We start from the raw sequence: 21,961 nt of genomic DNA on the forward strand, positions 1-21,961 counted from the left end.
TCACGGTGGTGGTGGTGGTGGTGTCCTGGACTTTGGCCAATGCCTTTTGGGTTCTGGAACCTCTGACGCTTGTTTCTATGGAGTCTGGGGGAAGGAAAGCAAAGGCAAGGAAATAGAAAAGCTCAAGACTCTAAGCAGTCTGTCATCCCATGTTTACGCGCGGCGGGGAGATGCATGCCGAGACCGTTTCCGGTCAATGCAGATGCACCGTGTATGTGTCTTGTTTCCTTTTTCACACTCTTTTCTTCCTTGGGAAAATACAACGCTTCGGGAAACGTTGTCTGGTGACTAGGGGTTACTCTGGTGGTTTGGCCAGCAGGGGAGGCGATGAAGACTAGAGGATGGGAAAAGCTGCTCAACGGATGAACGTGGGGATTAGATACGGAGAAACACGTCTCTCGACTCTGAGAACCTGGAAGAGATCTCAGAGAAAGAGAGAGAGAGAGAGGAAGAACAATTTGCGGATTGCAACTTTTGCGGTGGAACCGACTGGCACAGAATCCGGCGCGAAGACATCCACGTTGGGAAAACGTTGCTTTGGGGACCTTTCGGGGGGTCATCCCGGTGTGATTTCTTGTCAAAGGTCCCCAGGTCGCAGCGGGTGCGGAATCGGGAAGCCCTTCCCCTGGCGGCGGTATTTCCCTCTTTTGCATGAGAACACCCCTGCTGCGCGGTGCGTGAGTGGTTCGAAGCCTGCGTCCTGCATGCCGTCCGGCGTCCAGTGCCTTGGAAAGCTGGGACTCTTCCTTTTATTTGTTCAGTTCACTTTTTTGGCGTCAATGTGGGATGGGGATGCATGAGAAAAAAGGCAGATGGCCAAGGTTGGTGGTACGGAGTACCTTGGTGTCCGTACTGTATGCGAGTGTGTGAATGAGTGAGTGAGCACTGAGTGTGAGTATGAGTGTACCTGCCCAACCAGATCCGTCACTCAATCGGGCGGTAACATGGCCAATGAGGATAGAGCAGTCCAGGGATGAGTTTGCCTGGGATGTCTGGATCTTGCCCCCATAAGCTTGTACGCATGCTGGTTGGTCGGGGACGTTCTTTGCGGCTGTGAATCGGTACGGGGTGATGGTTCTGGAATGTCTGGGATGCTTTTCGATGAGCGCTTGAGAGAGTGAAGTGATTGTCCAACCGTCATCGCGAGGCTTGCGAGGGGGGCGAGCTTTTGGGGGAGGTTTTGGTAGGACGACGGGAGTGAGCAAGAAGTAAGGTGGTGGTGTTTCTACCTAGCTTAGCTGCGTAAGGGTTCGGGAGCCCATTTCGCTGAGAAAAGGTATCCTCAATCCCATACGAGCACTCACTCTCACTCAGATGAAATTCTCAACTCTGTGTGCAACAATAGCATGCGCGGGGAATATCAGACGGAAGGCGACATGGATGAGGCAAACTCCAACCGCCCAATATTCTCATGCGCTAAGCAAATGGCAGCTGGCATCCGCCCAGCAGTGCTTCGAGCTCTCTGTCTCTGTACTTCATACCCTGGGCTCTGGAGTCTGCAGTCTGAAAGCCCCCCCGCCCACTCATCTTAGAAGAGCTCCCCGTCTGCTACCCGCATCAGAAAAGGTGGAGGGGGGTGCTGGGGCCATTGGGGGGCTAGCAGATGGAAGGTGGTGTCGCGCATCGGGACGAGGACGAGACTGTCTTTTTTTTTTCCCTCCCCGTCTTTGCCTTTTACGCAGTATTCCAATTGTCTTATTTGATGGGGGACCCGGGCGGCGCACGCATTAAAGGAGAACGGCCGCCCGGCTGAGTTTACCCTGCACTGGTCCGGCGTTAGACCAGACTACTCCCCCGAAGGCCCTAAGTAGGAGACGACGGCGGCGGCAGCACCCACTTTGCGCTTGGCACTTGCGCGCGGTGCTTACTCTGGAAGCTAATTCAAGCAAGGCAGGCGGCACCTTGAGGCGTCAGACGTGGTAGGTAGAGTAATAAGCCAGGAGGCATCTGATGCGACGACGGGGGCAAGCAAGACTCATGGATATTCTTCCGTAGGCAACAGACTCAGGTTGTGGACAGTGAGACTCAGGCTCAGTCAGACAAAATCCCCTCAGAATGTCTTTCTCTGTGAAGGCGATGGAGCATGGAACGAGTTCGGATAGGCGTGCCAGGGATGTTGTTCTTCTCTTTAGCTCACAGACCGGGTTGTGGGTTTTCTGATGTTTCTGTCGTCGTTGGAATTGTTCCTGGGCACTGGGGGCGTAATTTATGGGTCCTCTCTTTGCTTGCAAGTTGCTTGTGCTATCTGTCGTTTGTGTGTCTGCTCTTGGAGAAAGAGTTAGTTGAACTGTGAGAAAACGAAATGACGGCACTGGGATGCCGAGTGATGGGCTCAACAAAGAGCCAAGGACACGAGGTAATCTCTCTGACAAACACAGCTTCTTTGACGGTGCCCGAGGAAATTTTCCAGGAACGGCTACCGCGCGAGTGCCAGTGCCAGCAGTGCCAGCAGTGCCAGCAGCTCCGAAGCTCTGCTCGACTCGACTCGACTCGACTCGACACCCTGGATTCCACGATCCAGGTATATCGTATCAGCGAAGGTTGAAGACGAGACTTGTACTGGTGCATCTAGCATTAGCTGAATAGCTTCCCAAAGCGAATGGCAGACCCATCGGCCAAGGTCCAAGAGGGTATCGCGGTCGCCCATCTCACTTTACGAATTGGACCAATTCAGGCTCTAGCTCCTTGCGAAGCGTGTGATGGGCCGGGATGGACTCTGCTTGTGTTCCCACCATGGAGATTTCTGTAATATGAGCTTGGCGGCACGGCAATGGGAGAGAAATGGGAGATGAGACATGGCGTCTGATGCGGCGCGATAGTCGTCTGGTGCAGGGCACAGTGCGGATCCACTCACGTGGTCAGTGCAGGTAGGAGGATCCAGTGGATCCACTTTCAATCTCGAGGCAGGAAAGACGTCACTCGGACTCACTTCCTGCCATTCTCATCCATGTCAATTTGGCCCGAGATGCATTGATTAGGTACTGCGTACATTACTGTACAGTAGGTATCCTTTGCACAAGCTTCAACAGTATCAATATGTCTTGTCAACTGTGATCTTTGGGAACCCCCTATCGCACCCCATCTCTCGAGCCCGGTCTCTTCTTAACCAGGACGGGACGGGCTAATCTCACCGGGAAATCCACCCATACACCCTTCCAGGCCTCTTGATCTCTCTCTCGGTGGGCGCTCTCTGTTGTAATTGTATCCATTAGCTCGTTACTGTTCGTAGCCCCCCCGGTCTCTCCCTCTTCCATGATCCATCCTCTCTCTCTTTTTCTCTTCGTCTCCCAGTCTCCGTTCCCTTGAAGCTGCGGCCCCCCCCAGCTTCATCTGCACCTGTAGACACGGGCCAGCCCCTGGCCCTCCCAGTAGACCCCATCCAAGTGTTGCTTTCAAAGGCAAATCATCTCGCTTGTGCCTTTCACGCTCTTTCAGCCTCTGATACGTCGTCCTCTTGAGTCTTGCCCATCTTCCTCACTTCTCACCACACCCCGGGCCCTTGGCTGCCATCTGCTCTCTTCCTCTTCCTCTCGCCGCCGACGCCTTGTCTTTCTACTGGCCATTTGGGTTATTAGCTTTGCTTTTTTGGCTCTGCTGCTCTCTTGCTCTCGTTCTTCCTCTCTTGCTCTCGCTTACCCTTTCTCTCACTCTCCCGTCTCTCCCATCCATCCATCCTCTCTTTCACTAACCCCCCTCCCCCCCCCCGATTTTCCAATCTCCTTGCACGCTTTGCCGTTGCTCCATTCTTCGTACCTCGTCCTCTTTCACGCATCATCAAACTCGCCAAACTCGTCGTTTCCGACCTCTTCGGCCGGCCTCGTCCCCCAAAGCAAAAAAAAAAAAAAACATTCGAGCGATATCCGATATCTATCTCTTCTTTTTTCTCTTTCCAAAAAGGCCAACCTATTCACTTGTTACCAGCGAACCTTAATTTCTTCCGCGACGTACCTTGCTATTCCCTGCAACCGCTCGCTCGCTTTCTTCTCGCCCACTTTTTTCCCATCTGATTCGAGCACTACCACCGCCAACCATTACGACCTTGCCTTGGGACCGTCTCCAACTGACACTGGCCGCCGTAAACCATTGCCCCCCCAGGCCCAGCCACTTTGCCTCGCCCACCTAGTCATTCCATTGGCGCCGCTTCTTGCGCGACTGAGCCCAAACCATCTTCCATTCTCCGCGTTCGACCGACAACCTCACCGGGACGTCGCCTTTCCTCCTCTTCCATTCCATCCATCGCCCACCCGCGTCGATCTTTTACTTTCCGACAATTTTCCTTCACCTCGGACCGCGTGAAGAGCTTTGCGAATCGGCCTTTTACGGCCGACAACAGCTCACTTAAGGGGTTGAGGATTCTGGGAAGGCTTGCCGGTCCCCAAGAAGAAAGGAGGTGAGTGACGACACTACATGTTCAACTCTGCTTGAGCCCCCGACGCACCCTATCCGCCATCAATCTCGTGCTCGCGCGACACACCGCCTCACCGAGGGAAGAGGCATGTTTGCTCGTCTGTTGGTCCTGACCCACGTTCACGCGCACCGCTTGCTCCGTCTCGGACGCCCACAAGTCGACAAACACGACCTCGGTCATGTCTTAGACCTTGGAATGAGAGGCAGAGGCGGTAGTGTCATGATTGATCTAAATGCGCCCACTGGTGCTCGCCAGCCCCTCCTGGGCATCGTCGCTTGATTCATACAGAACCGTTGGTCTTGCTTTGAACGTCTTAGCTAATCACCTCCCTGCTCTAGCTCGACAGCATCATGTCCGAGAGACCACAACCATCCAACCCAGACGAAATCACACCACAGATTCAGCAAAACGGCCAGTCGAGTCAAGAAATGTCCAAGGAAAAGGTGCTTCTGGCGCCAGAGGAGGGTGGAAATTCAAAGAAGGGTAGGGGCTTCCTGCATGTACCGTCTCGGTCTTCCTCGCAGCGCAATCAATCCTCTCCGACGTCGACAGGGCTGAGCGGAGCAACAGTCAGCGATTCGAGAAACAGCATCGGCGGACGTTCGAAGGAGTCCAAGGGTAGTTTTCTAGGACGCCATCGAAATGGCAGCGTCGGCAGCCACAGATCCGGCATCGAAACCGAACCTACCAACACCCCCGGCAACACGCAACCGAATTCTCCCGTGAACCCCCCTCAGAAGAAGAAGAAAGGAGGGCTTTTCGCCCTTCTTGGGTGCTGCGGTGTCCCCGATAACGCGAACGCGATTGAGAACGGCGACGACGCCGTCCACAAGCTCGACAAGCTGCCCGCGAGACCAACGACCGCCAAGTCTCGACAGCCCACCCCGCAGGACCAACAACCCCCTTCGAACAAGCCGCAAATCCAGGAGAAGCAGCCGCAGCCCGAGCAGCCAATGACGGCAACCGAAAACAAAGGCAAGCGTGTGTCTGGAGCAACCACTGCCGACGATTCTACTGTTGGCGGAGAAGCTGGCGAATCCAAGCAAAACGTCGTCAGCAACGCCGGAGCTAGTAGTGCTGCACCCGCCATTACGGTAGAGTCGACCACTGGAGAGAAGACCAAGGAGGCGCCAGTGCTGGAAGCAGACAAGAAGGATGCCGAGGGAGACGAGGCGATGCCCGATGCGACTCCCGAGCCCGAAGAGAAGCACCAAATACCGCCCCCGGTAGAAGATGCGCCGACTAGCCAGCAGCTGCCGCCCCCTCCTCCGAACCCGCCAGTATCAGCTCCTATCGATGAGGCCATTCCAGAGCAAAAGTTCTTGCTGCCACCCATTGCACCTGAGTTCAAGGGCAAGAAATGTCTCGTGCTCGATCTGGACGAGACCTTGGTCCACAGTTCATTCAAGGTAAACATTGAAGCTGACTTTTGGCCCTATCCCACAAAATTGCTCACAAATCTGCAGATTCTCCACCAAGCTGATTTCACTATTCCCGTCGAAATCGAGGGCAATTATCATAATGTCTATGTTATCAAGAGACCAGGTGTGGATCAGTTTATGAAGCGCGTTGGCGAGCTATACGAAGTGGTGGTCTTTACTGCGTCAGTCTCAAAGGTAAGGCCGTCCTTCTGACCCAATCACTTGATTCTGTATGCTGATCCATCTAAAGTACGGCGACCCGCTGCTAGACCAGCTCGATATCCATAAGGTCGTTCACCACAGGCTTTTCCGCGAGAGCTGCTACAATCACCAAGGAAACTACGTCAAGGATCTTTCCCAGGTAGGAAGAGACTTGAAGGACACCATCATCATCGACAACTCTCCCACGTCGTACATTTTCCATCCCCAGCACGCCGTTCCCATTAGCAGTTGGTTTTCAGACGCGCACGATAATGAGCTGCTGGACTTGATTCCCGTTCTAGAAGACCTCGCAAAGTCGGATGTCCAGGACGTCAGCCTGGTTCTCGACGTTACACTTTGAAGCTAAAGATACCAATTTCTTTTCTTCGTTCATCACCTCCGAAGAAAATTTGCAGGACCGCGTGTCCCATCATAGCGGCAGGCGTTTGGGTTGAGATGGTTCATTTCCAGCAGGTGTAGATGTATCACTGTCTAATCTTACCTTATAATGAGCATGGTGGAGGTACCAGACCACTGAGCCAGCTCACGGTGGCTTTCACGCAGCAAAGCTCGATGGCCGCATTTCAAAGGACCGCGAGGATGACAATTTCCATCAAAGAACCTCGGGATCGGAAAGGGCAAAAGCAAGAAGGCAGGGCACTTTGGAGCTTGGGATGGCCGAACTGGGGCAGCTGGGGCATTTCTGTCACCTGGTGCTTCTTCGTCGGCATTGTTCGAATAATGCGGTTGAGGAACCCAACGAAAGATACCTGTCTGTCGAAGGTCAGTGATCATGAAGAACAAAAAGGCGGCTAGGGATACCATGGGTCCTCGTGTTGGAATCTGAGGGGGTTGATGCCCTCTACGTGGCAGGATTTTGTGTTCCCTTTGTTCATTTTCTATGTCTGAATAGTACCCTCCACCACCACTAACACTACCCCCATACTACCACCTTTCTCCGGGAGTCTGCAAGCAGACATTTCATCTTCCTGCGTTTATAGCCGGCAATTGTCGATAAGGAGAGCGCTGTTGCAGGAAAGCGTTGCGTTGTGTTGTATTTCACCATGTGCTGCATAAGCTAGCGCCGTCAGATGGAAGCCTTCCGCTGCAGAACGCGGCTGCTTCCTAGATATACAGTACCCTCAAATTCGATTGAAAGCATTCACAAGGTTATCAGTATATAACTGTATTTTTCTAAAGGACGGAGTGAAAGGGGGGGAAAGCATGTGCAACGACGAATTACCGCATCTGCATCTCGCAATGTTAGGATGACCATGTATGCCATAGCCTCAGGTGGTAAACTTGACTGGTCGTTCCAGGATTAGGGGCCCAGTGGAGTTTCTGGGAGCCGCTAGCCCGCTATGCTGAGCAGCCACCCATTAAGGTATGTTCGCCGCCCCAGGGGGGTCTGGAACGTCGGGTCGGAAAATCCCCTGGGCGGCGCCCAGCTGGTCCCTTTTCCAAAACTGTGGCCTCAACTCTGCCACTTTTGAGCGCGGTGCACCCCCGACCCTCTAGAGAGCTTGAGTTCCCATCATCACGCCCTCCCGACCGACCATCCACATCCCACACCACCCTCTCCGATCTTCGATTCTGCTACCCGCGTCGACTCTTTCGAACGAATTCTCCTGGTTTCCGAGTATCCTGCAGCGATCTTGGATCTTGTCACTCATCACACTCCTTCACAATGGTTAGTTATTTTACTTTCGACGGCAATGGCCAGGCTGGCCCCTTCAAGCTCCCCCTTGCCGAATTGCATGTCGTGGCTTTACTCTGCCATGTCGCACGCGACTCTCTGGGGTATTGAGGACCAGACGCGAACATTGGAGTCTGCGCTTGGTTATAATCAGTCAATGAGCGCGCGCCACGGTCGCGAGACCTACAGATGAAGCTGAATAGGAGCAAACCGCTAATGTTGGAATCGTGGCATTGCAGTCTTCCCCTCGCCCTTCCTCGCCCGTTAACGGAGCCGGCGCCGCCGCTTCTGGCGCCAGCGTCGCGCGTCCTTCCTCGCCTACTCCCCCCGGTGGTCCCAGAACTGCCATCCGTCGCCGCGCGGCTGCCGACCAGAAGGAGAAGATTGCGAATGCGCGGCCGAACAGCACGAGAGCTGCCGGTGCTGGCGGTAGCAGCAGCACCATGCTGAGTACGCTCCCATCCCCATGATGTGTCTTTAATTCTTCAGTGATGGCGTGGGAGATGTTGGCGAAGTGGCTGGAACGAAGGAGAATTGGAGACGAAGAAGCTCAATTGGTTCCAAGAATATGGATGCTAACGTTTGGGTCATGCAGGACTCTACACCGACGAGTCTCCCGGCCTCAAGGTCGACCCTGTTGTTGTCCTTGTTCTTTCCCTTGTTTTCATTTTCAGCGTTGTCGCCCTTCACAGTAAGTTTGACCCATGAATTCGTCACTCCTCGAATTGAGCAGTCAGCTGACCCAACGGCGCGACAGTCATTGCCAAGCTCACCCGCAAGTTCTCCTCTTAAGCGACTTGTGACAATTAGGAGAGATGCAAAAGCTAGCCGTGGTTAGAGCTCGCACAGCTATGTGAGGAATCGCAAAAGCAAGGGTGATGCTGCCATAACCCAGACCAAAGGGATACCACTGCGACGAGAAGGAAAGGTGGGCGTGTCTACAAAGGCACAGACTGCTTTTGGGATATGCGAGGAGTGGCATCTGACATCAAAAGATAACACAAAAGCAACCTTTTGACGATAATGGACAGTGGAGTGCCTACCTGTGCTTGAGAGGGGGAGCACTTTTGTCGATGAGGCAGAGAGCATGATTGATGCGCGCCGCTGTGTTATATTATACCTCTTTTTACATTTTATTACGCTTCTAGTCTAGATAGTCCAACATGACCTCTGGAACCCAATGTTGTGCTATTTCTGAAAAAGGGCGGCGCTTGTCTCTCGTAGAAGTTGTAGTCTTTGAATCTTGGCCGCACCGGAAATCTCAAAGTTCCAGCAAGTTCCACTTCCAGCTGGTACTGACTACTCTTGTGGCGACCCTGAGCTCGATGGGAAGGTGACTGCCCAGGCGAGAAGCTCGATCCACCGTCCCACAATGGCGACTTGAGAGGTGGAGGCTATTGATTTATGGTTTAGAGTTGACGAATTACTCTCGAAGATGCAATCAGGAGGCTTCCTAAAGCACCAACTGTTCGGAGGAACTTTATACAGAAAATGAAGTCTTCCTGTGTCCTGAGTTAGCAGGAATGGAGCTTAGTTCAATAGCTGTTCAACTAGTGTCGCATGGGGGCACGTGAGAGGAAGCCAGTATCCGAACTCATTTTGGGAGGTGACCAGAGACGTTCCGGGTCCGCGTGCCCACGGCGAGGTCCAATTGGAAGAAATGTCCATCCCCACCAACCCGTATCTCCTTCCCCATATTCTCTTTGTCAGCCAATTACTACTCTTTCGTAATTGACTCGGTTGGCCACTCGGGTTATCCACCCGCGCACACAATGCCATTAGCCAATAGCTACTTATTTGCAAATTTGCGGATAGATTTCTAACGATTCACCGAGAGCAGCTTAGCTGTCTTCCTCCCCTTGGTGTAGTTGGTTCATCACGTTCGACTGTAATGGTTACATTGTCATCGAAAGGTCTCTAGTTCGATTCTGGAAGGGGAGAACCAAATCTTTTGCAGATTTGTCGTAGTTGTTTTTGCTGCCCTTGACTTGCTATCTCTTTTCACTTTTTCTTGCTTTTATGCTTGGTTACCACAACTTATTATTTCTGTTGCTTCTTCTCGTATCCGCTCTTGTCGTATCTACTTAGGAATACGTGAAGTCACAGGCGGAGTAAAATCAAGTGACGATGGAGGTTATGTATGTATATCCTGTGGAATTGAAGAGTTTATTGTTGCCTGATTGACTTTTGTGCTGCATTACTGCACTCTGCACCACTCGACTATCAAGCTGGGGACCTGTTGTATCCCGAGAGTCGCGGGCCATACCTACTTATGTAGTACGCCTTTGACGAACCATCACCTTGGACTGATCCCGCTCACTATGAAAAGGCTCTGTCCACCTGCAAAGAGCCAAGACACTCGATACCCTTCCCATGTGTATGAGATTGGTGGTCACCTCTCAGTACCGTCGATTTTGAGATGTATCATATGACTGCTGCCTCGACGGAAGCGACCTCCGAACTGCCCTGGGACAGGAGAATAGGATCATGACCGTACAGCCAACGCTCCACGCTTCCACGCGTCCCTCAGACCTGAACCCAGACCCTGGTCAATCTTTATTTGGTCTCCCTGAAAGTATCCTACTGATACTTTAACTGACCAGCGAACCGGAAGACAACTTATAGTCGCTGCCTAACGGTAAACCTAGGCCTGCTGCTCAGACTTTGAAATCGTCTTCAAAACCTCTACTACGCATTTTTCTTGTGCCTGAGACGCGCGTTGAATGAGCGGGCCCCCCATGTCCTCCAAAACCCATCATCTCTTGGTCTTTGAGTCTTGTGGCTGTGCGGGGTTCCAGAACCAGGTCCAGCTGGCCCTCTTCGAAATCGTCCCATCAAAAACATCCCGTCATTGGCTCACCCGATGCCATCTTTCTTGGAGGATCTTCAACGCCTCCTCTCCCCCACGTCCTCGAGCCATTGGACGAATGATGTTGCGAAAGGGAGGTGGACGTCATAGCTCTGTCCCCCCGTCCCATGGAATTTCAAGCCGGGAGCGCCCCGTGCCAGTCGCCCCAGTCCAGTTCGCTTGAACTGAGGCGTTGAACTTGTTGATGCAACTTTTCGGACGGTTGCGTAGGGCGGTGCTTCTGGGCTACCTCCCTCCCTTTTCCAGGTTGTCCATCTGCTTCACCTTACAAGGCACTGGAGGCCCTGGAAATCTGGGAATCCTGGCGGAGAAGTCGCTAGTGGCCCCCTTATCCGCACCCACCCCACCTCTATAATCTGACCCTCGAACCCACTGAAGCTCCAGGGTCTTTCTCACGAGCTTGATCATCTCAGCTTTTGGCTCCGATGATGAAACGGGGCTGAATACTTATGCTGCCCGCCTTCGCTCCAGCACCTCGTTTGTCACTGCATTTGTAGATCCTGCCTTCTGACCATTCTCTATTTTCTCATAACCCGACTCAAGAATCATCCTATCCAGCAATATAATCGTACACACGCACAAATTCCTACCTACCTTGCCACTCTTGCTTGCCCCTCTTTTGTGTCACTAAGCTCGTTGCATTGTTGAGAAGGCGCCCTCTTCGATCGAAAGCTCCCGTCCGTCCACAATTCTACAACAACAGCTACGAATATCGCCGCTTCGATCTGCACCCAACCACCCCGTGATGACCTGATCTTTGGAAGTAATCGCAGTACCCCTCGACATCGTCACAGGTCTTCATACCCCTCGGCTGACGGGTCGAACCGTTGACCTTCCCCGCAATGACGGTCGTCAAGAACTCAGAAGCGGGCGCGAGCTCGTCTGCCCCTCCCCCGCCACCAAGACGGCCCAGCGATTTGAACCTCGACAGGACAGACAGTGCTGAGGTTCCCGACGCCCTCGTCTCTGACGGATTCAGCTTGCCTTCTCTGGAAGCCGAGAACGAGGCCCCGCCTGCCTATGGAGACCTTCCCGACCAACTGCAGTTTAACCAGGCTGGCTTCGAAGCCGGCGCCAATGTAACAGGTAAAGTTCAACTCCTACCACCAACGCCGCCCACATCGCAAGGTTCGCTGACGAGTATTACTTAGGGGATGGCCGAGTCAACATCAACATCAACCAGAGCGGCAACCGCCTGGCCGAGATCCTCGCCCCGACGCTACGAAACCAACTTCTTGCCGACAAGCGACCCCAGGCCCCCCTGCCTCCCGCCTACATCCCCCCGAGCCTCGGAGGCCAGCCGGGCCAGACCCCTCCCCCGCAGCTCAACGTCGTTATACAGATTGTCGGCTCACGGGGCGACGTCCAGCCCTTTGTTGCCCTCGGCAAGGTGCTGAAAGATACCTACGGCCACCGCGTGCGAATAGCCACGCACGCGACGTTTCAAAAGTTTGTCGAGGAGAATGGGCTCGAGTTCTTCTGCATTGGCGGCGACCCCGCCGAGCTCATGGCCTTTATGGTCAAGAACCCCGGTCTGATGCCCGGCTTCGACACGCTCAAGAGCGGAGAGGTTAGCAAGCGCCGCAGGGGGATTCAGGATATTCTTCTTGGGTGTTGGCGCTCTTGTATCGAGGCGGGCGACGGGTTGGGTCCACCACCGAAACCGCATGCCAAGGACCAGCCGCTGGACGAGCACTACGGGATACCTGGAGACCCGACGCAGAAGCCCTTTGTGGCTGATGCCATCATTGCGAACCCGCCGAGTTTTGCGCATATTCACATTGCAGAGAAGATGGGAATTCCGTTGCATCTGATGTTCACCATGCCGTGGACGCCCACGCGCGCCTTTCCTCACCCGCTAGCCAACATCCAGTCGACAAACACCGACACGGTCATGACCAACTATGTTTCCTATGCATTGGTTGAAATGATGACATGGCAGGGCCTGGGCGACGTCATCAATCGGTTCAGAGACAAGGCGCTGGATCTGGAGCCCATGTCGCTGATTTGGGCCCCGGGTGTCCTGACGAGACTCAGAATCCCCTATACGTATTGCTGGTCTCCGGCACTGATTCCCAAGCCGAACGACTGGGGTCGCGAGATCGATATCTCAGGATTCTACTTTTTGAACTTGGCCTCGGCATTTACCCCAGAACCCGATCTGGCTGCGTTCTTGGCTGCTGGGCCTCCTCCCGTCTACATTGGTTTTGGCTCTATCGTGGTTGATGACCCGAACGCCTTGACCAGGATGATCTTCGACGCTGTTCATCAGACAGGTGTACGCGCGCTCGTCTCTAAGGGCTGGGGCGGCCTAGGTGCGGAAGATGTTGGACTTCCAGAAGGGGTCTTCATGCTGGGCAATGTCCCCCACGACTGGTTGTTCAAGCACGTGTCGGCCGTCTGCCATCACGGTGGCGCAGGTACTACTGCCGCAGGTATCCAGGCAGGCAAGCCTACCATCGTTGTGCCGTTCTTTGGTGATCAGCCGTTCTGGGGAGCCATGGTCTCCAGGGCGGGTGCTGGTCCGGATCCCATTCAATACAAGGAGCTCACGGGAGACAAGCTTGCCGAAGCTATCAAGTTTGCCATCAAGCCCGAGACCCAGGCTAGGGCTCAGGAGCTAGGTCACAAGATTCGCGAGGAGAAAGGTACTGACTTGGGCGGTAAGAGTTTCCACGACCACTTGGACACCGACGAACTTAGGTGCTCTATCGAGCCCAGTCGGGCGGCAGCTTGGCGTGTGAGGAGGACGAAGGTCCGCTTAAGCCCCATGGCTGCCGCGGTGTTGGTAGAAAGGGGCCTGATCAAATATTCTGATCTCAAGCTGTGAGTGCTCGTGTCCCTTGAATCACTACATGCGAAGTCATCACTAACAATTCACAGCTACCGGCCCAAGGAGTACATTACAGAGGGCCAGCCCTGGGATCCTATTTCCGCGGTTTCAACGTCGCTTGTCGCAGATCTTAGCAGTATCGGTATGGCTGTGGCCGACTTTCCCAGAGAGCTGTTCAAAAGTCGTAGCAAAGGAGACAAGACGCCGGAGGCTTCTACGCCTTCCCTCACGGAAGCCTCCTCAAGCAAGCAGTCTCTACATCAGAGCTCAAGCAAGCAATCTCTGCATCAGAGCGATAAGGCGTCGATTGCGGCTCCAAGCACGCACGCATCAGAGTCTTCGACACAGCTGGGCCTCATGGAAATGGAGGGCTCTACCCCGACGCTGCCGCAATCTCCACAGCCTGACACAGCGTCTTTAACACAGTCTCAGACGGCTTCCACTGCTCCTTCTATGGTTTTCAGTCCCCCGGATGGTGCGTCGATTGCTCGTAGCGAAACTACGCCATCAGAACATGCGTCAACGACTCAATCAGTAAGACCACCCAACAGTCCGGCGAAGAGGTCCTTCAAAGAATCGATGCCTGCAAACGTAGGTGTCGATGCTGCCGTAGCAGCTGGAACCAGCGTTAGTCGCATCGTTACCACCGGTGTGAAGACACCGATGAACGTGTGTCTCGGCTTGGCAAGGGGTTTCCGGAATGCCCCTCGACTGTACAACGACGACACTGTGCGACCGCCTGAGAAGGTGACGGACCTGGCAAGCGGTATCAGAATAGCTGCCAAGGAGTTCGGCTACGGCATGTTTGACGGCATCGGTGGACTTGTCACCCAGCCGCTGAAGGGTGCCGAGAAGGAAGGTGGGATAGGTCTCATCAAGGGCTTTGGCAAGGGCATTGGAGGCTTGATCCTCAAGCCCGCATCTGGTGAGTCGAATCAGTGCTACAGTAAGATGACTGTTACTAATCGATACAGCTGTATGGTCTGTCCCTGCGTACACCATGCAAGGTGTCCATGCAACGCTCCGGAACGCCTTTTCTAGCAGTGTTCAGAACTACATTATTGCATCTCGCATGAAGCAGGGACAAATGGACATGGACAGTGCCAGCGTCGCGGAACGCGAAGACGTCGTTGTGCGTTGGAACAATGTCAAATTTGATCTCAAGAACTTCCAGGCCATGAAGTTGAAGGAACAGCGAGAGAAGCAGAGGGCCGAGGGTGAAGGACCCTACGGTCAGCCCGAAAAGAGTCTCACGGCCCCGGTCACGGGCTGGGCCCACACCAGAAAATTGTCTTTTGAGGAAAGGAAACAGCTCCATGCTCGAAAAGAGGCGTGGAAGAAGGGCCATGTTGAGGCGATTGTCCCTGCTTCGAGGTCGGATTTGTCGCTCTCGGAGCCTACCTCAACGAGTGCCGCCGAGGACGAAGAATTTGAGCGCGCAATCCGCGTATCTGTCGCCGAAACGTCGCGCGGCAACGCCGAAGAAGACGCCGCGGTCGAGCAGGCTATCCGCGCAAGTGTCAATCACTTCCGCAGTTCCGGAGTTCCTGACATACGGGCTGAGAAGGCTGCGCCCCTCGACAGAGACGCCAAGAACCAAGATCAGGACCCGTTCACAAGCGCCGAGCTGGAGATCACGGACGAGGAATACCAGCGGCTCATCGAGGAGGCCATCAACCAGAGTATGTCCCTCAAAGCCGCGGGAGTACAGCCGGGCGAGGGATCGCACGGCGACGATGAAGAGTTCCAGCGCGCCCTCGAGCAGTCCAGGATTGCCCAGCAGCAACCCCCCGCACACGAAGACGACGAGGAACTGCAGCGGATCCTGGAGGAGTCCAAGAGGCAGCACGCGGAGGGAAACACAAACGAGGAGGAGGAACTGCGCAAGGCGATTGAGGCGTCGGAAGCCGCGCACCGAGAGCAGCAGAACAAGGACGCCGCGGCGCGGACGGAGGAGGATGTCGTGATGGAGTATGTCAAGAAACAGAGCCTTGCCGAGGAGGAGTTCCGACGGAATGCGTCAAAGGGTAAGGGGCGCGATGTTGCGGAGGACGCTGATGATGAGGAGGATGAGGAGCTCCGGAGGGCGATGGAGGAGAGTCTGAAGATGAGTGGGCGCCCGGGAGGGTCGAGTTCCTACCAGTAATCTTCTAAGGTTTCTTGCTTCCCTTTTTTTCTTTTCTGTTGCAATGATGGGTTCCGAGGGAATAGATAGATGGAACAGCACATCCGAGATACCATTTTAGTTTTCCCGAGTATAATCCGATTCTCGCATTGTCCATGAATTACTACGTATCCCACTCGGAGAAGCGAAGCGGGGCGGTTCTCGAACCCGAGATTTAGCCAAATCAGGAAATCGAGGTCTTCAACGATACGGCATGATTGGTTGAGTGACTGACAAGGCACGGCCAAAATGGGATGAAGACAGGCGAACATCAGATCACTTTCGTTGGACATTACTTGGTTCCAAACAAAGTACAACAACTATTGAGTGTATTGGTTCTCGAGTCAGGCTTCTCCCATAGAAGCTGGCTGATGATATGTAGTCTCCCTATGATACAATTCTCCTACACGAACTTGCTAGGCAAGTATGATTACTGTCCCCTTCCAGTCATCTACTTTCGTTCCTATCTTTTTCCCAGCTCAGTACGAGCTCAGTCTCAAAAGAGCATATGTATAGCCCGATCGTCCGTCGTGTTATCCTTTTCAAACTTGCATTACTTCGTGTTCTTTTTGCCCTTACTCTTTAGTGCAATTTCTCCTTCAAATAGATCACTGCCGCATATCCCGCGCAACAGTTTGTCGTCATTCCATGAGCGCACCATGGGCACTTCACCGTCGTAGAAATAAGCCCGCTGACGCCCAGCTTCCGGTCCTCCACCATGCTATCGGGCTTTGCCATGCATTCGTAAACCTTGCTCGGCATATCGTGCAAGAACTTGCAACTGCAGCATTCCACAAGCATCTTGGCAACGGGCTCAGGGATACCGTTGGCAGGTACAATGGACGCACGTGAGACGCGACTGGAGCGCGGTGGCGGCATTGATTTGCGGGCTTCTTCGAGGTAACTTGAGGGATTCGAAGGCCCCTTGGTGGACACAATCGACTTCCTGGAAGCTACGTCCGCAGGGAACGAAGACTGCGAGGCTGCTTTCGCATGTAAATTCGTCACAGAGCCACGCTTTGATGAGCGGGGCGGCGGTGGCGGAACAAGAGACCGGGGCACGAGAGGTTGGTGCTTGAGCTTCGGAAGGAAACTCGTGTCAAGTGCGAGGTCAGGACTCGAGCGGCTCTTAGTCAAGCTCGGATGACGCTGGACAACGCTGTGGACTTCCTCTTGTACCGGTTCAATGTTGTTGCCAACCTCTTGAGCGTGTCCATTCTTCCCATAATCGAATGGAATCGTCAAAGAGGCAGATGTAAGTGGGGTTGCCATTGCGGATGTCTTTGAACTGTCGGTGTGTGTTGGGGTGGGATAGTTCTGCGACGAGTCGCTGTCCTCGGCATCAGCAACGCTAGCCTTTCTACCAAACTTCTCCGTTACCAACGCTTCAAGCTCGTTGAGATGAGCCTCATGATTTTGGACAGGTATCTGAGGGGGCAGACTGATCCGTTGATTCGTGGCAATTGGAGAGGCCGTCTGCATCGCTGCCTTGTGAGAAAGCCTATACGACCGTGTGTCGTTCGTCACAACCACTGTCTCGATATCGACCCGACCGAGTTCTCCGTCCAAAGGCGGCAATCCTTTTTCGGATTGCGGCCTTGAAGAATCAGGAGTAGTGGCGGGTGACGGAGAAGGCAAGGACTCGTCGCATGAAGACATTGAAGACCTGTGTGTCGGGCGTGCTGATGAGTCTCTCGAAGTCGATTCAGTAGACTCGGCAAACGGACGAGGCGGGGCCGTGAAAGGGGATGGTTCGTCGGTTGAGTACCTAGAGCTTGATGTTGAGTCGGGTGTCATAGTAGTATCGCGCGCCGTTCTGGTGAAATAGTTGGAGACGGGCGGCTTCGATGATCCGGGAGTTGACACTTTCTGGAATGCGGCTTTGGCGGCATCCTTGAAACTTCTGATGGCTGCTCCGGGGGTAGCCGGATGCCGCTCACGCGATGCCGATCTTTCAGGAGGCAAAGGTATCTCTTTAGACATCATTTTAGACATCGGCGGTCCCTGAGACGTAGACCGATCGAATGATTGCTGTCCTGGACTACCTGCTGGCGGTGTGTAAGGAAGCCGGAATGTGAGCGTGAAATCTTCACCTGGGGTTGGCTGGTCTTTGTAGCCGCCGAGGCTAGAGAGAGATCCGTTGCGTGGAGGGAAGTTGGAACCCATGGGACTGCTCTCTGAAGAAGAGGAGTACGCTCGAGATTGAAGTGGGCGATTGGAAGCCGGAGGGTAGTGAGACTTGGCAGATAAGACGCGAACTTCTTCTCTGTAGCCGTTGATGGATCGTTCTCTGCTTTGCTGGCGAGACTGGTGAACGTAACTCTCTCTTCTTCGCCCTCGCTCTTGCTCAACCACAAACTCGCTGAGTCCGTTATGAATCTCCAACTCCTGATCGTCGACAGGCGCTTGCGATTGTTTCGTGCGATTCATCCATTGTTGGAAGTTGCTCACATCTGGTACAGGTGGTGCTGTGGGCGAAACTAAAGGCTGAGACCAAGAAGGAGTGTTGGTAGAAGCGGATCGTGGGGTCTTGGGCCTGTATGAGTCTTCGTCGTACTCATCAGGTCGCTCTCCTTGCGGGTCGAATGAAAAAGAACGCGGCAACGCTGAAGGCGTCATTGCTGGCGGTGTTACCCTCACTTCAGGTCCAAATGAGTGAGACCTCTGACCAGTCAGGAAAGCTGGGGGGTTGGGTTTTCTGAAGGGCATGCCGGCGTCATTTTGTCTTTTCTGCTCCAGCTTCAAGCCGCCAATAAAACCTTGGTCGTCGTTACTGTGAGACTGATTATGGGTCTTATGGCCTGTCAAAGCAGCTTTCAGCTGCATGGCTACTGAGTCTGACCGTTGTCTGGCATGCTGAGGACGGATCGAAGGTGGAGGCTCATAGAAAGCCTGGGCGCTGGCTGACCGAAGGTGCTCATTGACGAACACTGTTGGGCTGGAGATTGACCTCGATGCATTTGGAGGTCTTGGCGGGGAAGCTTTGGTGTTCGGTCCAGCTTTGCTGAGCTTAGCTGCCAACTTCTTCTTCACAGATTTGGCCTCCTTCTCGGCTTGCTTCTCGGCCTGTTCCTTTTCCTTCTTGCGCATCTTGGCTTCGATTTTCTTCTCCTTCTTCTTGTTCTGACCAAAAGATTCCCAGCTTGGTGAGTGGCAGATCGAGGAGGCGTCGTCGGCAGTTGGTTCGTCGACCATATCGACGTCGAGGAAGGTCACTGTCTTGTGCTTGTGCTCCACTGATTCTTTGCGCTCCGACCCGCGGTCGATTTCAGACTTGACGTTCGAGGGCGGTGGAACGGAAATGGAAAGAGAAGGCAACGCTGTTGCTCGGCGGACCGCTTTCATGGCAGAGGGTGGTAACTCCGGTTTCTGTGTGGGAAGTTGAGCTGATGACTCCCTCCGGCGCGACTGGAGAGGAGCTATAGGCTTCACAGGCGGAGCGGGATGAACGGTAGGAAAAGGTTTCAGTTTCGGAGGTGACTGGGCAGGTCGGCCATGATTAAGCTGTTGCTGAAGAACCTGCTGAAACGCCAGGTGAGAGGGATGGGTCGCCGCAGGCATGGACTGATGCCCCTGAAGACGCTCGAGCTACAAGATGAAGCGTGTTAGTGGGTGGGAGCTAACATAGCCAAATTGGGTGTGGATGCTACGTGGTGGGAGGCGTCAGGTTAGGGTGGGATCGGCCTACCTTCCGAATGTGTTCCAGCTCCAACATCTTCTGAAGGCTGTCAGACCGGCCGCGTTGCGGCTTGGTCGACTCGCGTTGAGCGCCCGTTGCAGTCATTCTTGGGTATCTTGTGCTTGTCTCGAGGTGTGTTTGGAGGTGGATTATCGTAAGTGGAGTCGTGGCGTCAAAAGTGGGAGAGGATAGCCAGCTAGTTAGTGTTGGCAGATGGTGGAAAGAAGACGAGGCGTTGCTAATGGAGGCGTTTCTGCGTTATCATTTCTTCGTGATGCTGATATGGCGTTTGCTAATAGCGAAAGACTAAAAAAGTGATGCAATAAACAATTTGTTGAAGTGTAATTGTGGCCGAAAACCCCCAGGGCGCGGCGGTGAATTGGTGTTGTAGAGACGTCGTCGCGCGGTTTGAGGCGTGGCCCAGAAAAAAGACGGTGAAAGACGGGCGCGTACCCGTAAAAGTTGAGACGGAACAATCAACAGACGGTCGAATTAGGTATCGGAGAGGCCAAGGCCAACGAGAGAAAGTGCGACAAAGTAACGTTGTCGTCGTGAAACCAAGGAAAAGCGGAAAGTTCGAATTGTCTAGCGAGGGGCCGTTCAAGTTACGAAGGGGAATTCTAGAGGAAAGAGCAGGGTAGGGTTGATATTTGGGAAGGAGCCGGGGTTCGCTGAGACTAAGAGGGGTTCTCGAATGCGGGATGCTGGTCCTGATGCTGATGCTGGTAAGAGACGGGAAAAAGGAATACCTAGAAGGAACTGCAGATCGGGATAAGCTGGATCCTAGTCATCGGAGGCACCTTATGCAGACTGCAGACTTGGAGCTTGTTTACAACACCTCAAGCACCTTGACCTATCTTAGAGGGCAAGACCAACAAGATGGCAACGACACCACAGACGTTTAGCAACCACCTTGGACCATTCAAAACCCGGGCACATAGCAAGCGAAGTGAAATCATGGTCAGATTCTATCAGGTCTCGTCTGCACAACAACCGGGAAGGGCCATGGCCATTGAGTGGGACACGGACTGGCTGAATGAGATGGCTACCATGGGGATGCCTTCCCAATGGGCAATTGGCGTGAGCGTGAGGTAGCCAACGCGCACATTAGCTAAGGCAAGCCGTTCCCATTCGACAGCGTGCAGACCATACCAGACGGCTTTCCCCATAGAGGTCAGGGCAACGTGAGATGGGATGGTGATCAGCCCTGAACCGTCCCAGAGCACGTCTGAGTTGAGGATCGGGAGCGAGAATAGGTGCAGCAGGGCAGAGGTCCCAGCACACTTTCAGCTGGACAGTAGAGAAGCTGCATGATGTGGGCGGGGACCAGTACCAAAGAAAAAGACCAAGGTAAGTAAGCACGTAAGGTACCAAAGAGACATGATGCGCCAGCAACTTGGCAACTAGGTCCCGTCAGGACCTGCTCAGCGCATATTGTTGCTTGAAGGCGGGAACGGAACCAGTAGCTGGCACTCTAGGAGCAGGCAGCTAGAGCAATGTACCTTGCCGTGCCATGTCATGAAGGTCATATTGCCTGATACAAAAGAGAGCCATCGGGGTGTTGCATGTCATCTATCCGTTGGCGGGTGGTGTTACACGGCGGAGCAGTGGTTGTGGCGGCGAGAGTGAGAGACTTGTCCAATAGCGAGACGAAGAAGGTGTCTTCGATTGCCCCTTCGCCGCAGCAGATGGTTGAATGGCTGGTTCTCATGCCGCTTGCCATGCGAGGCCTTGTTGAGAGGTGGGATTCGGGATCGTTCCCTTTCCTTTAGAAGTTTAGGCACATGGGAATTTTGAGTTGCGACGCTCGATACGAGCTTTTGAGGTGTGTTGGACGGTTGGAGGAGCTCCAGCTGGACCGGGGACCGCTGCAGACGCCAGTGACGCCACCCCTTGGTATCCACTGTTAGCGAGCACCGGCGATTTTATCCTGGCGATCAGCACCGGGACATGGCTAGCTTAACACCAACTGGCTATTTTGAGAAGGAGCAAGCGGGGGGCTCTGTTCTTTCCCCTGGCTGTTGGACGTTTGTTTGCAACAAGAAAGAAGCAAGCAGGGACGCTGGTGTTCATTGTTTCCCCCACACATCAGCAATCACACAGCGTTTCTCTACCCCTATACGTACCGTGGCTTCCATTCCTGAAAGACAAGGCAGTCAGGGCATCCCCGGCCGTTGGCGTAGCGTCCTTTGTGGCGTCTGCCCACAATCCACCTCGTCCCGCCGCCAAAAGCCTGACCTTATTCCCATTTCCTCGCCTCACCTGAACTTGAAGCTGTGGACGACCATGTATGTGGACCCGACCAAGCCGATGACCTCTTGGCGACTGTTCTGCCTATTAAACTTCAATCACAGACCTTTACGGATACCAACCCTTCGTCCGACCTATCTCTCATCATCAATGTTTATGATTTCTACTATAGAATCAAGACCACTTCGTCGGCATAAACCACCACGCACAATTCAGCAGTCCCTGACAGCACAATTCGTATTTTGCATCGTCCCATCAACTGACACCTGCATATTGTCCACTCATAAACACTCCCACACCACCACCGCTGACCCCAACCTGCATGCCTTGATCGATGGGCTCCCTGTCTTCCATTCTTGGCTCGCCTCAAAGCCCTCACACAACGAATTCGTCCGAAAAGAAGGTGCCGACACGCAAGCGAGAAACGAACCAAAAGAGAC

At 53.9% G+C, this 21,961-nt stretch overlaps 4 protein-coding genes and 1 non-coding gene across 5 annotated transcripts; 4 read left to right on the forward strand and 1 right to left on the reverse strand.

The window, feature by feature from the left end:
- Positions 1–4,758: 4,758 nt before the first annotated feature.
- Positions 4,759–6,391, forward strand: BDZ83DRAFT_564088 (NLI interacting factor-like phosphatase; the record flags this gene model as incomplete). Its single annotated transcript, XM_060503607.1, has 3 exons — positions 4,759–5,817; positions 5,875–6,024; positions 6,080–6,391. 3 exons carry the CDS (start codon positions 4,759–4,761, stop codon positions 6,389–6,391), a joined length of 1,521 nt encoding a protein of 506 aa, XP_060371992.1.
- A 313-nt stretch (positions 6,392–6,704) lies between these two features.
- BDZ83DRAFT_645891 (Sec61beta family-domain-containing protein) lies at positions 6,705–8,518 on the forward strand (the record flags this gene model as incomplete). Its single annotated transcript, XM_060509894.1, has 5 exons — positions 6,705–6,813; positions 7,350–7,414; positions 7,966–8,176; positions 8,322–8,417; positions 8,484–8,518. 5 exons carry the CDS (start codon positions 6,705–6,707, stop codon positions 8,516–8,518), a joined length of 516 nt encoding a protein of 171 aa, XP_060371993.1.
- A 1,061-nt stretch (positions 8,519–9,579) lies between these two features.
- BDZ83DRAFT_t4 lies at positions 9,580–9,667 on the forward strand. Its single transcript has one exon. It is a non-coding gene; the product is annotated as a tRNA-Tyr (tRNA).
- Positions 9,668–11,437: 1,770 nt separating this feature from the next.
- Positions 11,438–15,574, forward strand: BDZ83DRAFT_564319 (glycosyltransferase family 28 domain-containing protein; the record flags this gene model as incomplete). Its single annotated transcript, XM_060503629.1, has 4 exons — positions 11,438–11,681; positions 11,747–13,421; positions 13,479–14,353; positions 14,403–15,574. The coding sequence occupies 4 exons, from the start codon at positions 11,438–11,440 to the stop codon at positions 15,572–15,574; spliced, it is 3,966 nt and encodes a 1,321-aa protein (XP_060371994.1).
- Positions 15,575–16,174: 600 nt separating this feature from the next.
- BDZ83DRAFT_564090 (uncharacterized protein) lies at positions 16,175–19,376 on the reverse strand (the record flags this gene model as incomplete). The annotated part of the gene is made up of 2 exons (XM_060503608.1): positions 16,175–19,180; positions 19,281–19,376. 2 exons carry the CDS (start codon positions 19,374–19,376, stop codon positions 16,175–16,177), a joined length of 3,102 nt encoding a protein of 1,033 aa, XP_060371995.1.
- Between the last annotated feature and the right edge of the window lie 2,585 nt (positions 19,377–21,961).

Source organism: Colletotrichum acutatum (assembly GCF_030867785.1).
Source record: "Colletotrichum acutatum strain CBS 112980 chromosome Unknown BDZ83scaffold_1, whole genome shotgun sequence".
NCBI lineage: Eukaryota > Fungi > Ascomycota > Sordariomycetes > Glomerellales > Glomerellaceae > Colletotrichum > Colletotrichum acutatum.